This window comes from Xenopus tropicalis, chromosome 6 (assembly GCF_000004195.4).
Source record: "Xenopus tropicalis strain Nigerian chromosome 6, UCB_Xtro_10.0, whole genome shotgun sequence".
Classification (NCBI taxonomy): domain Eukaryota; kingdom Metazoa; phylum Chordata; class Amphibia; order Anura; family Pipidae; genus Xenopus; species Xenopus tropicalis.
The window spans coordinates 27,415,305-27,429,484 of NC_030682.2; the positions used below are offsets into that span (position 1 = coordinate 27,415,305).

The 14,180-nt window shown below is 37.3% G+C and overlaps 1 protein-coding gene across 5 annotated transcripts in view; it reads left to right on the forward strand.

Annotated features, from left to right (window-relative positions):
- Window positions 1-4,831, forward strand: part of nebl (nebulette) — a 132,751-nt gene extending 127,920 nt beyond the window's left edge. For 3 of the 5 annotated variants that reach the window (XM_002933150.5, XM_004915428.4, XM_004915429.4), the window contains 3 exons: window positions 481-624; window positions 2,896-3,020; window positions 4,492-4,831. In XM_002933150.5, coding sequence (XP_002933196.3) covers window positions 481-624; window positions 2,896-3,020; window positions 4,492-4,668 — 446 coding nt within the window. In that variant the 3' untranslated portion in view covers window positions 4,669-4,831. The remainder of the gene's footprint in view (window positions 1-480; window positions 625-2,895; window positions 3,021-4,491) is intronic. The other 2 variants (XM_004915431.4, XM_004915430.4) reach the window with 1 other exon arrangement.
- The last annotated feature ends 9,349 nt before the right edge of the window (window positions 4,832-14,180 follow it).

Here is a 14,180-nt window from a genome sequence, read left to right on the forward strand (position 1 = left end):
ATCTTAGTTGGGATCAAGTACAGGTACTGTTTTATTACTACAGAGAATTAATTTTAAAAATGGGAATTATTTGCTTATAATGGAGTCTATGGGAGATGGCCTTTCCATAATTCGGAACTTTGTGGATAGTGGGTTTCCGGATAAGGAGTCCGATACCTGTACAAAATTTGCTCCAGGTCTAGTAACCCAGGTCTAGTAACCCAGAGCAGTCTATAGGCATGGTACATTTACTGTTCAGTTGTTTGATACAAATACTGTATGTACAATCGGTTGCTATGGATAATTACACCTGGAGTATTCTTTATACTTCTACTTGTTACATTTCCTTAATGACCCCCAAGTTTACACCCATGCACACATTCTGAACTGAGGACCAAAACTAATATTCATCAAAGTTTTATCCTTTCAATTAACAGTCCCCTCTTGTTTATTTCCATTATCTGTATGTTATCCATGGTAACAGCAATTCTTCATTTTTAGAGAGAGCGAGTCAATATAACAGGCACTACTGTCACTCTGCCGGTGCTGTTGGAATAAGTCAGGGTGATGACAGGTCAGAGGTATCCGAGATGAACCCTAGTTTCTCTTATTACAGTGAGGGAACAAGGGCATCTGATGAAGGAGGTAACAAATGTGCACAGTCCTTTGAGCAGCTTTCCTTTGTGTTACCTCTTTTTGCCTTCTGTGCATCTCAACCATTACCCTATGCTGTCTCCTGTCCCACTACAATTAGAAAATGAATTCCATACATATACATATGTATATATTTAATCTGTACAGAAGTCCAAAATTCAGACTTTAATGAAGCACAGCTCCCATATCTCAGTTGCTGATGAATTCAGGAAATCATTCAACAACTAAAGACTAATGGGTCAAATATATTTCATATAAAACATTGTTTTTTTATATTTCCCATATTCCCATAAAATGGGAAAATATGGGAGACAGCTGTAATGAAAGACAATAATAGAAGAACACATGCCCAAGTGAAAAGATGCAGTACCCTGCTGTATTATATAGATAATGAATCCACAAATGCATAGCAAAGGGTACAGAAGGAACAGCTGCTTTAACCACTAACAGTACAAATGTGTGGCGTGAACTACACTTGTGTGGAACATTAACATTGCTTATGATGTCTAAGTTCTACTTGGAGTGGAAAAAAACATATTGCTCTGATAGAACTCAACAGATGGCTGTCTAAAAGACGTATAATATTCACAACACTTACTATTAAATGTTTCCAACAATTAAAATATGAATAAAAAATAGTTGAAAACATAATGTATGTAATTGCTCACTTCAGGAAGGAAGTGTTACCCTTTGGACCTTCTTACCTGCCTGATGGCATGACTGGAGTACTTTATAATGATATTCCTATTGCAGGGCTTCCCGCTTGCTTTCTTGGCTCCTCTAGATCAGTGATCCCCAACCAGTGGTTCATGAGAAAAATGTTGCTCACCGTGCCCTTTGATGTTGCTCCCAGTGGCCTCAAAGTAGGTTCCCATCTTTAAATTTCTGTCTTGGAGACAAGTTTTGGAAGCACAGAGACACAGTTTTACTCCAAGCAGAGCACCCTGTGGGCTAACAGTCTACATGGGGGTACCAAATAGCCAATTGCAGCCCTTATTATTTGGCATCCCCAAAGAATGTATTTCATGCTTGTGTGGCTCACCAGCACTTTTAACATCTGAGTGTGGATCACACGTAAAAATGGATGGGGATTCCTGCTCTAGATGTTACCTTATTCTAGGTATGTGTTTTTATTTAGGTCAATTAACTTTATGCAACTTCTATTTGCCCTACCTTTTGACTAAGAGGGTGCCATGGTTGGTAGGGGATTGGAAGTCATTTATATATTTGGGATGCCTGACATCATTACAGGCCAGGGGGCTAATATGAACATGGAACATAAATAGTGAAATTGTGAAGACGTGCATAGAGAGGTTGCATGCTGACTGCAAAAGGCAGAAGGTACAGTGGCTGCCATGATATTTTTGGTGAAATAACAAGAGAAAAAAATGTTCTGGAGCCTCAAATATAGTCCCTGTCCCTTTACAAATGTGCATTAATGTGTATAAACACTGCTTGGCTAAATATCTACAGTAAGTTTCAGGTAAGAGGTACCTTGGGCTATTAGACAACAGCTTCTTTTATTTCCTTATTCTCATTTTAAAATGTTGCCTACACTATTATAAGACAGTTCACGTGTAACAGTAAGAGGGAGGGAATTATTAATGTGTAGTACCAGTTACCGCTCAATAAAACAATACCAATTATTTAAATGTTTTTAATCAGGCCAAAAATGTATCACCAAAGCCTCACCTTAAATGACCCTGTGTCATTGCCCTGCACCTCCATATGTAATTAAAGTTTGGCCAGTAGCAGTAACCCATAGCATCCAATAAGATGTTTGCTTTTAAACTAGTAAATTCTACCTGATGATGTTGCTCATGTTGTTATCACTATTATATAAAGCTTCAAAACATTACTGAAGAAGACGGAAGTAAAGCTGTGGTTGAGGATGTAAAACATCATTATGATAATGTTAATGTAATGAAAGTGAACGTATTTTAACTACAATATTGCAGTAAGGCACCTTCTTATCTCACTTTTCTAAGCAGAAGTTCTTTATCCTCTCATAGAAAATAATTGGATTCTGGCAGGCCCGAGCAAAAAAACAAAAGTTATTAATTGTTTTGGGAAAGGTAAATGTTCATTATAAATATGAAGAAGGGATTAAAACGATCAAAACCCTCAAAATCTTTCTGATGAACGGGATCCCTCAAAAAGATCAAATATGTGTGTCTGCATTAGAAATAAAGTGGATAAAAAAAGGTGCTATATTTTTGTTATGTTAGGTCTTTCATTTTGCATTGGGTTCTTTATTTCTAGGCCAAGGGATGCCCGGTGCATATCCGCAACATCACCCAGGCTATGGTTATATGCACCCAAGCAGTGCTGCTTCTTCAGTGAGGTCGGCACAGCCCCAACATGCTCCGCCGCTTTCACCAAGCATGGTAAGTAAAGCAAATACCGACACAGGGTTGGTTTGAACCTGACTCTGTATCTGTGTATATGTTATGCACACAAACCATGAATAACCTCTAAATTAGGTTCTTGATGCTGAGCAATGGCATCAGTTTTAAAAATAAACAGTAAATGCATAGCTCCTCTTTAACTTGTTAGCACAGCAAGGTTGTAGTGTCTCCTATCAGTCAGAGTTATCCCCACTGACAGATCAAACATGCAGGAGAAAATGGAAGATGTAGATGCTGGGAGAAAGTGTCAAGGTCGCAGGGAACAGAACATTTTTTGAAAATAAATAAATGGTTGCCGACAGGCTGACTTCTAGTTCGTGTTTCCAAGATCTATCCTAAAAGCTTAAAAACCATGGGGAAATATTTATTATAGTGTGTAAGCCAACATCACCGGTTATGTAGCCCATAGCAACCAATTCAGTAGTTGAATTTGAATGGTTACCTACAAGTTAGAAAAAAGAAGCAAAGACCTGCTTGGTTGCTATGGGCAACATCACAAGTGATCACAAGTGATGTTGGCCTACACACTATAATAAATATGCTCCATACTGTATGGAGGTGTACTGTTATAGGAAATTGGATATTGCCGAGTCTAGTAACCCATGGAAACACATGGTTTAAATTAACCAGTAGTGATGAGCAAATTTTTTCAGTAGGCATGGATTAACTGTGAAATTGCACATTTCACCATTGCCGAATTTTTGTGCAAAACTGGCACAAAATTTCGAAATGAAAAATTTGTGGTCGCATCAAAAAAGGAGCGGCTGCATCAAAAAAAGGCACGGTCTCATAAAAAAAGTTGTGGTCGTATCAAAAAAGGTGCAGTCACGTCACTAAAAAGGCAAGAATTTTTTAGCAGCTTCGGGAATTCTTTGGCAAAGCAAAATGGGACAGATTCGCTTTTATTGGTAATTAATGGTACTTACTGATTGCTGTGGGTTACAAGAAATCAACCAAACTTTTACTTTGTAATTATATTGTCACCTTAGGGTTAGACTTATAGCCTGTCTCTGTTTAGTTACTTGGGACCTCTGTTATATCACAGTGCTTCAAAGGAAGCTATACTTGCAATATGGAGATTATATAAGGAGAATGCAATTTTGACAACTACATACTGTTATTTTAGTCTCTGTACTGACCCACCCCAATATATTATTTACCTTAGGGGAGACATTTTCACATTTTTTTATATACCAAAAAATAAAAGCAACATCTAGTGAATATACATAGACTAGTCATTTGGATAAATTCACATCATTAACATTTACTGTTTGATTTACATTTACCATAATCCCTTCTCCTACTCAGCATTTTCCATTTAACCATTTATACACAGCCGAGGTTCCTAAATCATTTGCTCATGTCATTTTAGATTACCCAATGAAACAGAAACCAGAATACATTTGGTTTGAAAGCGCTTACATACTGTTCATTTCCTTTTTTTCTATAGAGAACATATAGAGCCATGTATGACTACTGCGCCCAAGACGAAGATGAAGTGTCCTTCAGAGAAGGCGACTATATTGTCAATGTCCAGCCAATAGATGAAGGCTGGATGTATGGCACAGTGCAAAGAAGTGGGAAAAATGGAATGCTTCCAGCAAATTACATTGAGCTGGTTAACTGATATTTAATTTTGGTTTAAATTTCTTTTGAGAGAATCGTACCGTTCATTCATTGTTTATTGACAAATATTTTGAAACTTACAACATTAATTTCAGATGACACGCTTACTTTTTGGAAGCACTAGCATCAAAGTTTTGTGACAACAGTCTGCTCTGTAAGAAAAACATAGAAAAACACTGTCCTGCTGACAAAATGTTCTAGAAAGTCTGTAAAGCATCATACTAAATGTTAGGCAATTTCAGCTATTGTACTATTTTATTTTTCTTAGATATTGCAAACCCATCTGTATACATAAAATCAGCAACTTACTAAAGGAGAATTGAATGTGCCTAGGGTTATATGATGGTGGCATCATCATTTATTATTACTACAGTTTATTATATTGTTCATTATACTGTTATGATCTCAGCTATGTATTGTTTAACACTGCACTTATCATCATCCTTAGCATGTATTTATATAATGCCAGCATAATAATGGGTAGGTTTGTATCCTTTTCTTCCTCACTGGTACCATATTCTACTTTTAAAATTAAACTTGTGTCCATAACTAGTGATGAGCGAATCTGTCCCGTTTCGCTTCGTCATAAAAGTCGTGAAATGGCAAGAAAATTCGAGAAACGGTGAAAAATTTACGAAGCGCATTTGTCGCGCAAATTTTTTTTGTGTCGCACACACATCTATATTTTGTCGCCCGCGTCTAATTTTTGTCACCCCCGCGCATTTTTGATGCAACCGCGCCCTATTTTGACGCGGCTGCACCCAATTTGACGTGACCACGCCCTTTTCCAATTCGAACACGCCCAATTTGACGCACAACAAATAAATTCCACGCAAGTAATTTTTCACTAAACAATTCGCCAAAGTCGAAATGCAGAAATTCAATGCAAAGCCATGCCTAGCGAAAAAATTCCCTCATCACTATCCATAGCCCAAGAGGTCAATAGAAATTATAAGCAGGCATACAGAATAGCTATAATTACTTACATTATCTATAAATTGTTCAGATGTAGTGATGGGGAAAATAATTCGGCAGGCATGGATTTGTGCCAAATTTCCACATTTTGCCATTGGGGGATTTTTTTTTTTTTTGCGAAATGGCCAGCAAAATTTGATGTGCATCAAAAAATTGTTATTGGGACCTCTTAAGATTAACAGTCTTTCCCCTAAAATAGTAGATTTTTTAAATTCACTAGAACAAATTTAAAATCACTAAGCATCACGCCTGAAATGTAACAAGCCTTTATAGTATATTTTTTCTATTCAAATTCTTCCAGTGAATCAAATTCACTGACAATATGGGATGGTCGGGTACAAAATTTTGTGTAAGGTATAGTGATGAGTGAATTTTTTAACCAGGCATAGATTCACAGCGAATTTCCGCATTTTGGCATTGGCGAATTGTTTTGCAAAACTTCCGCGAATATTTGCCACGGAGAAATTCTTCAACCATCAAAAAAAGTCATGTTCACGTCAAATTGGGCACGGTCGCGGCAAAATAGGCGAGGTTGTGGCAAAATAGGCGCGGTTGTGGCAAAAAAGTCATGTGCGTCTTTTTTTTTTTTGGTGATTTTTTGCTGTTTCCCGAGATTTCCTGTCATTCCACAAATTTTTTGCTGAAGCTAAACGGGACTAATTTTCTCATCACTATTAAGGTACAAAAAGTCAAAAAAACTTTAGTTATTTGGCAAAAGGGGATTGATTGTTATTGCCACATGAGGTGCAATCAAAAGAAAATGGGAGGCCTTTGTTAAATGCAATATAGGTATCGCCAGTTATGCCAATATATATATATATGCGTTCTGAAGAAACCAGTAAATAGTAAATCACTGGCATATTTCATAATAAAATATAATTTTGTATCCAAACTCTACAATCACAAGGGTAGCCTTAAGCTTTTGGGGCATGGCAGAGATTTGGATGACACTACAAAAATAATGGCAACCAAACAGCCAGAAATACAGCAGATCACTTCCTGCTGACTGTATTGGGAAACATCAGTTCTTGGTCTGAGATGAACCCCAGTATAAGTGCTAATCATTACCCATAGCCTCATAAACGTGAAATTGTGTAGGATTTGCTCTTTCGTGCTGATGTAATAATCAATTTAGATGTCTTTATCACTGTCAGTAAGATGAATAACTGAATGTATTGCAGACAATCATGGATAACTAAATGTTAATATATTTTTGGAAAATATTTTTAACGTTATTTAGTTTTATATATATATATATCAGTATATAACATATATTTATATTTATTTATCAGTTTGTGACATAGCTAGGTATATTACGTGACGCTGACCTTTTGTAATGAAATATCTATAGAATTATACTGATTGCCGATACCACCTAAAGGACATATATGCTTTGGTGGCAAATGTTAGCTGAGTTGTGATTAATGCTACAGTACATCCAGTTGAAGTAATACGTAATGAGTTGATAACTGTAATAAAAAGTGTTGTGAATTGTGATGATGTAAAGGACAGAGTGAAAAAAAGGACATAATGTGGGAGGTTCAGCAAAGGAACGTAGTAGTTATCAGATATGGACACGTTGATCTGTAAATGAGTATTTCTCATATTTTCTGCAGTTTGCAAGATATCACTGTAAACCATTCCATGCCAGATAGAGCTGTTATGGTGTAATAAGGGATATGCACAGTTTCATTTAATAATTGGCTTTATTAGGATTTTGTTTTTATCATACTTAATAGTAAAATAAACTTATCTAGTTCCTTCTGCATACACTGAAAAAAACAATGTACAGGTATAGGAAGTATTACCCAGAAAGCACGGAACCTGAGGTTTTCCAGATAAAGGATCTTTCTGTAATTTGGATTACCATATCTTAAGTCTACAAAATATTATTTTAACATTAAATAAACCCAATAGGATTGTTTTTGGGATCAAGTACAAGGTACTGATTTATTACAGAGAAAAAGGAAATCACCAATAAGGAAATCAATAAGGATTAATTATATCTTAGTTGGGATCGAGTACAAGGCACTGTTTTATTATTACAGAGAAAAGGGAATCATTTAACCATGAAATAAACCCAATAGGACTGTTCTGCCCCCAATAAGGGGTAATTATATCTTAGTTGGGATCAAGTACAGGTACTGTTTTATTATTACAGAGAAAAGGGAATCATTTAACCATTAAATAAACCCAATAGGGCTGTTCTGCCCCAATAAGGGGTAATTATATCTTAGTTGGGATCAAGTACAGGTACTGTTTTATTATTACAGAGAAAAGGGAATCATTTAACCATTAAATAAACCCAATAGGACTGTTCTGCCCCCAATAAGGGGTAATTATATCTTAGTTGGGATCAAGTACAGGTACTGTTTTATTATTACAGAGAAAAGGGAATCATTTTTAAAAAAAACTGAATAATGGGAGTCTATGAAAGATGGCCTTCCCCTAATTCAGAACTTTCTGGATAATGGGTTTCCAGATAATGAATCCAAACCTGTAGTAACATTTTTAGATTTACATTAGAGATTGGGCTGTAATCTAGTCTAGTCCAGGAATATAATATATATAAAGAGGGGGGAGTCATCCCTAATATGAGCTAAGGAACTGTATTTGCAGAACAAATAACTTACCAGCAGCTCATGTTTGAAACCATTGCCCCATTCTTAGCATTGTACATTGTACATTTTTTTTTACCTGTAACTAAAATTACTTTTTTCCACTTAAGGTTCTACCTTCAGCTTTTTTTCCCTTTTTGAAAGCAGGAGGCACAAAACCAAATGTATTTGTTGTATCGTACTCAAGTCCCAGAAGACATTTCTCCATGGGTTATCCCATTTATGCCACCCATACCATCCCTTCAGTAACCTCTGTATGTATACAATACAGATAGATAAACGTTGCCTACAAAATACAGTGTATTTTGCATATTTTATTGTACGGTTCTTATCTAGCTGGTGCCTTTTTGTTTGTACGAAAAGCATAAAACATGATGGTGCTGTAAACCATGCGCTGAATTAAAAGTGAGCATTTTGGAGTCTGCATAAGCATTCTGTACAGCTTTGTGGGAGGGGGAACATTTACTGATTAAATAGCAAAGTCATAAATCTAATGTAACTGACTTATGGGTGTTTGGTTTTTCTCTAAATGACTTACAGAATGGTGTTTATGGAAAAAGGTTCTTGATGATTATATTTGTAGCTTTCATATATATTAAATGTCATATGCTATTAAATTATATGAACAAATATTTGTAAATAAGTTTCAGGTAGTGTCATGAATAACAGATTTATCAATAAGCAAATGGGTAATAAATATTTTGAAATTCTCCTGCTAGCCATAACATAATGGTAATATAATTTAAGGACTCATTTTGCATGAATTAACCATCAATAATCAATGTGAATTCAAGTTGGAAACATAACATAATCGATTTCCAGGCAAGACAAACTGCTCTCAATTTACCATCGTTGTTGTTGCTTTTAAACAATTTTTTTCTAATTTTAAACTGGCTTTCCATTCATTTATAATATACGGTTTTATGATATTTACAGTGTCACTCTGTTTATTTATCTTGAATAGCTAGCCTGTTATATTATGTTCAGCAGGAAAAGCCTGAAGGGGAAGCTTTATGCAAAAGAAACACTCATCTCATCCATGGTTGTCTTCCTTTATCAAACAAGGGAAAGTTGTGCTAAATTTTAAACCTAGGGAAAGTTGTGCTCCTAACTAAATTTTAAACCAAGGGAACAGGGGCGGGCCAAGCCGACCGGGCACAGGAGGAGGTGCAGGGGGGGCGGTGCGATTAGATCGGTCATTGCCTCCGCCGCTAATGACAAGCGGTGGAGGCAATGACAAAGTAGTACAGACTAGGGGTAGGCAGGAGAGGCTCCTGCCTGGCGCCCCCCAATCGTTGCGCCCTAGGCAGCTGCCTCTTCTGCCTACCCCTAGTTCCGGCCCTGCAAGGGAAAGTTGTGCTCCCCACTACATTTTAAACCATTAAGACAATCTGTGCATTAAGCTACCAAGAAATGCTCTCCCTTTTGAGTGCACAGGAAATCTTGATGCTGTCTATATGAATTTTGTGGTCCCAGTCGCCTTGCAGTAGCAGTGGCCAGCTCCATGTTGTAGGTCCCACCCTGATCCCAGTGGAGCCAATAAAGGGGCAACCATTTGGGGATTTTAACCTTGAAAGCAAGTAAGTTGCAGGTAAAACTCAGTCCCTTTGTGAAATGTATATTGAAGCAGTAGAATTCTTAATGAATCAGATGAAAGTGAGTGTAGGACTGGCCAGACCGGGAATGACTTTGATATAGTTGGCCAGCGTGAATATATTACAATATATAGGCAAACAATCCCTGGTTTGCTTAAAGGGGAGGGCATTGCTTGTTAGAATAATGCACAGAATGTCTTAAGCACCTCTCATTGCTGTCTTCCTTTCTCTCCTTTGAATACCTAAAGAATTCCACTAGTCTGTTGTAACTTTGGAAATTCATGTTTGGTGTTTGTAGCCTTTAGCCTACCATTACAGTAGATTTACCTTGCCTACTGTGATCACAGTTCAGTGTTCCTCTGATGAAACTAGAGAACACCTCTGGAAACCATAGAGCAATGTTTCTAAAACTGTGGTGCTGGCAACCATAGGGGTGTTCAGAAGCTTAGTTGGTGGCCCAGTGTATAGGGCAGTTAGATTTTTAAGATACTTTTGGAAGCTCTCCTTAATGTCAATTAGAAGAATATTTGGGATAATCAGTCCTTCAGTGTCTAAGATATACTTGGAACTATGGCTGATTCAGCAAATTTTCACACATTGGAAACCTTAATATAAGTTAAGGGGTCCCTGACTAAAAATGGGCCATAAAGGGAAGCTTGAGCCAAATAAGTTAAACAGCCTCCACCATAGAATATTTACTACTCCTCTTCCTTCCTCCATGATTTCTACCTATTCTTTATCTCTCTTACAGTTTATTTTATCTTGTTGATCTTCATACAGTCACTCATTCTATTCTCTTCTAGTCTTCTTAATTCACTGTGCCCTCTCTCTACCAACTGTCCTGCCCTACTCCATGCCCCTGTGCCTCTCTGCCTTCATCTATTAAGTTAAAACTCTTATCAAGCTAAATAAAACTTTTTGTACTTGTGTAATGGTAATACTAATAATGGGATGTATTTTATTTGCTGTTTGGTTGTCAGCCTATCATTCTATACATGTATCACTATTGGCTTGTCCAAGTCATTGTTCCTTTCTTATTCCACAGACTTCTTCTCAAATCTGTCCTGCCAATTTTTACTGATGTATAACAAACCTCTTACAATAAACATATTGACCATATAGCTGATGTACTCAAAGTGGGAAAGGTCTTATGGAACTGGGCGGCATTTTAAAAAACCTATAGCCATTACAGAAAAATAAAATAAATGGATGTCTAGCTTTTATTTTCTATTCTATGAGGCATATACTGTATATTTATAGAACATCAACATATTCCACAGCGCTGTACATCACAATAGAATAATAAATGTAAATGTTTAAAATTCTCTTTGTGTTTTCCCCACCTACTTCCGGCCTAATATCCAGCTAGACCTATACTGCCAGTATTCAGCCTGAAAGCTGTTTTGGTAGGTTTAAAGCTGAGCATTGGTAGCAAAGATAACAATGACTTTATACAGACATTTATATGCTTTACATACTCTTATAAAGCCAAACTTTAATCTCCTAGAGATTCCGCTTGTACCTGTGTCAGAAGGAATGTAAAAGCTTTACCATTAGGGTCAAACACATGGACTTGTACATCAATACACAAAATCAACACAGTTAAAAAATGAAGACACTGATGATTGAAATGATGACTAAGAAGAGTATTCTGGGATCTGGTGGCTAGCTCATTCTGCTGTTTCTTATCTCAATTTTTAAGTAGAGTTCCTTGGTGGGTTTGTTCTTTGCAGGCTATTTTTTACTCTTTATGTACAGAAATATATTTATTTTCTATATGCAATGCCAGCTCTGTGCTGTCTGCTGTATTAAAACACTGGTTTGAAGTTTCAGTAAATAAAAATTGGTTGAGCCACCTATATAGGCAAGCTGGTGTGTTTCTTCACTTTCTTCATGTCCTCTGTTTGAAAACATGTATTGCTGTTTCAGGAGAATGGGAATAAAGGAAATAAATACCCTCTTTTATGACTTGAGCTCATTCAGATGGGGCTATTAAGAAAAGGTGCATAAACACAGATATATGTCCCATGGTTTGAAAGGAAACCATGATAGTCTGTATCTAATCATAGGTACATCCCCCTTAGGCTCACAGTGTACTACAACCCTTTTCTCACTTTGTTCCATGGTGAAGTGTTGGATTCTGGGACTTGAAGTCCCTCTGCTTTAAGAAAATCTGTGCAACACCCACTCTGGAAATCAAATAGACTTCCAAGTAGAAGTCCAAGAAAGTATATGTTTACAATGGAACAAGGTAAGTAGGTAGTTGCATTGCACTGTGAGCCTAATGGAGGTTGGGAAAATGTTTTTTAAAGGGGTTGTTCACCTGCAAGTAACTTATACAGTAGTATGTTATAGAATGGCCTATTCTTAGCAACTTTTAAATTGGTCTTCACTTTCTATTCAGACCCTCTGCTATTCATATTCCAGTCGCTCATTTAAACCACAGCCTGGTTGCTTGGTAAACTGGACCCTAGCAACCAGATAGCTCACTAAAGTGCTGCTGAACAAAAATCTAAATAATTCAAAATCCACAAAAACTAAAACCAATTGCAAATAGTCTTGTATTATGATTTTATACATCTTACTAAAAGATAAGTAAAAGTTCTTGAGAAAAATTCTTTAAGTATCATAGTTTGCTTTCAGTGGAATCAGGTATGTAACTTTGTTCCTCTAATCCGTGGAGGCTAAACAAACTATTGTCTTGTTATAATCTTAAGAAGATGATTTGGCTGATTTGGTTTACTGTTCTCTTTAGGGTAATGGCAGACAGACAGTTTGACCAACTATGGCCTAAGATCATGGCCTAGAACTAGTAGCTTCACCAGACTCTTACAATGGGTTCTAGATCATGTTTAACATTGTAGAAAGCTCACCCGAAACCCACATAATAATACTAATACAGCTTTTACTAAATAACACTAAGCAACTAAATAATAATAACAGCAGAATAAAGATTTTGTGATGAATAGAGCTTGACGGGCATGGGTAACTCATTTATTGGTTCTACACTGTATATCTCAGGTACGTGGTCTGCTCACCAAGGCGAGAGCTTGTTTATTGTCATTCAATGAACAGCATTTAAGTTAGTGAGACCGTAATGTTACTCTTAACAGCAAGGACCTCGTTTTATGGAGGCCAATTAAAAACACTGAGCAGATTTAATGAATTTCTGTGACTGTGACTCACGTACCTCAGTGGGGTTCCTTTGGCAAATAGGGATTTCTGTCTTTAGCTGATGTTACCAAAGTAGGTTAACGGGGGTCACATATAATACTCTTTCAAGTACAAATTGCCTTCGTATATACTAAAATTGGTTAGTCCCATAGCATTTCTTCATCACAGACCGACAATAAATTCTTTAATAATATTAATAGAAGTAATTATTTTTGTCAATTATTGCTTCTAATATATTGTTAGTCTACACATTCTCGTTTATAAAGAAGGCTTGATATTTGTGTTTAATTTGGTTCTTTATTCTGTGGTCTGATGTTAAGCAGCGTATCCAAACCTTGGGAGGCTTGAGCTGTTGCTTGTGTGTATATAGAAAAATTTCAAAAATTATCCCTTTGGCTCAAGTTAAACTCAAGTTAAACTATACGTTATTTACTGTTTAGAGTTCCGTTGGTTGAGGTTGAATAAGAAGAATTTTTATTAGGCAACAGATACCAGTAACTTGCAGAGTTAGACTAATGTTACTTGTGATAATCGTGGAAAAATTTGCAAAATGCTGAAAATTCTCTGAAACTTCTAGTTTCGTCAACGGCCCTTTTTTCTTGCACCAAATGCGTTGGAGTCAATGGGCGGTTTTTCTCCTGTTTTTTCTTGCATCAAATGCTTTGGGGTCAGTGGGTGTTTTTTTCTTATGCCAAATGCATTCAAATAGATGGGCGTTTGCTAAAATTTCAGCGAATGTGTGTGTCAATGGCAGGGTCGGACTGGGGGGTGCAGGGCTGGCGGGGGCCCTGCACCCCCTAAAGGAAGGTGCCCCCGCCGGCTGCGTCCCCCACAGGGGCCCCCGTCGCTCCCCCCTAACCACCTGCAGGGGCCCCCGCCACCAGCCCGACGTCCTCCCCTGAGCGCGTGTGAGACGCGTCAGGGGGGGGACATTGGCAAGCAGGGAAAGCAGCAACAAGGATCAGGACTGGGCCGCGGGGCCCAATGGGTTTTTTCCCGGTGTCCCGGCGGCCCAGTCCGACCCTGGTCAATGGTGTCAAAGTGTTTTTTCTTGAGGTTTTTCCCTAGACAAGTGCAATGAAGTTAATGAGTGCTTTTTTTCCTCACAGTTTTTTCTTATGTGAAATTCTAGCCCAGGTTAGTGGACATTT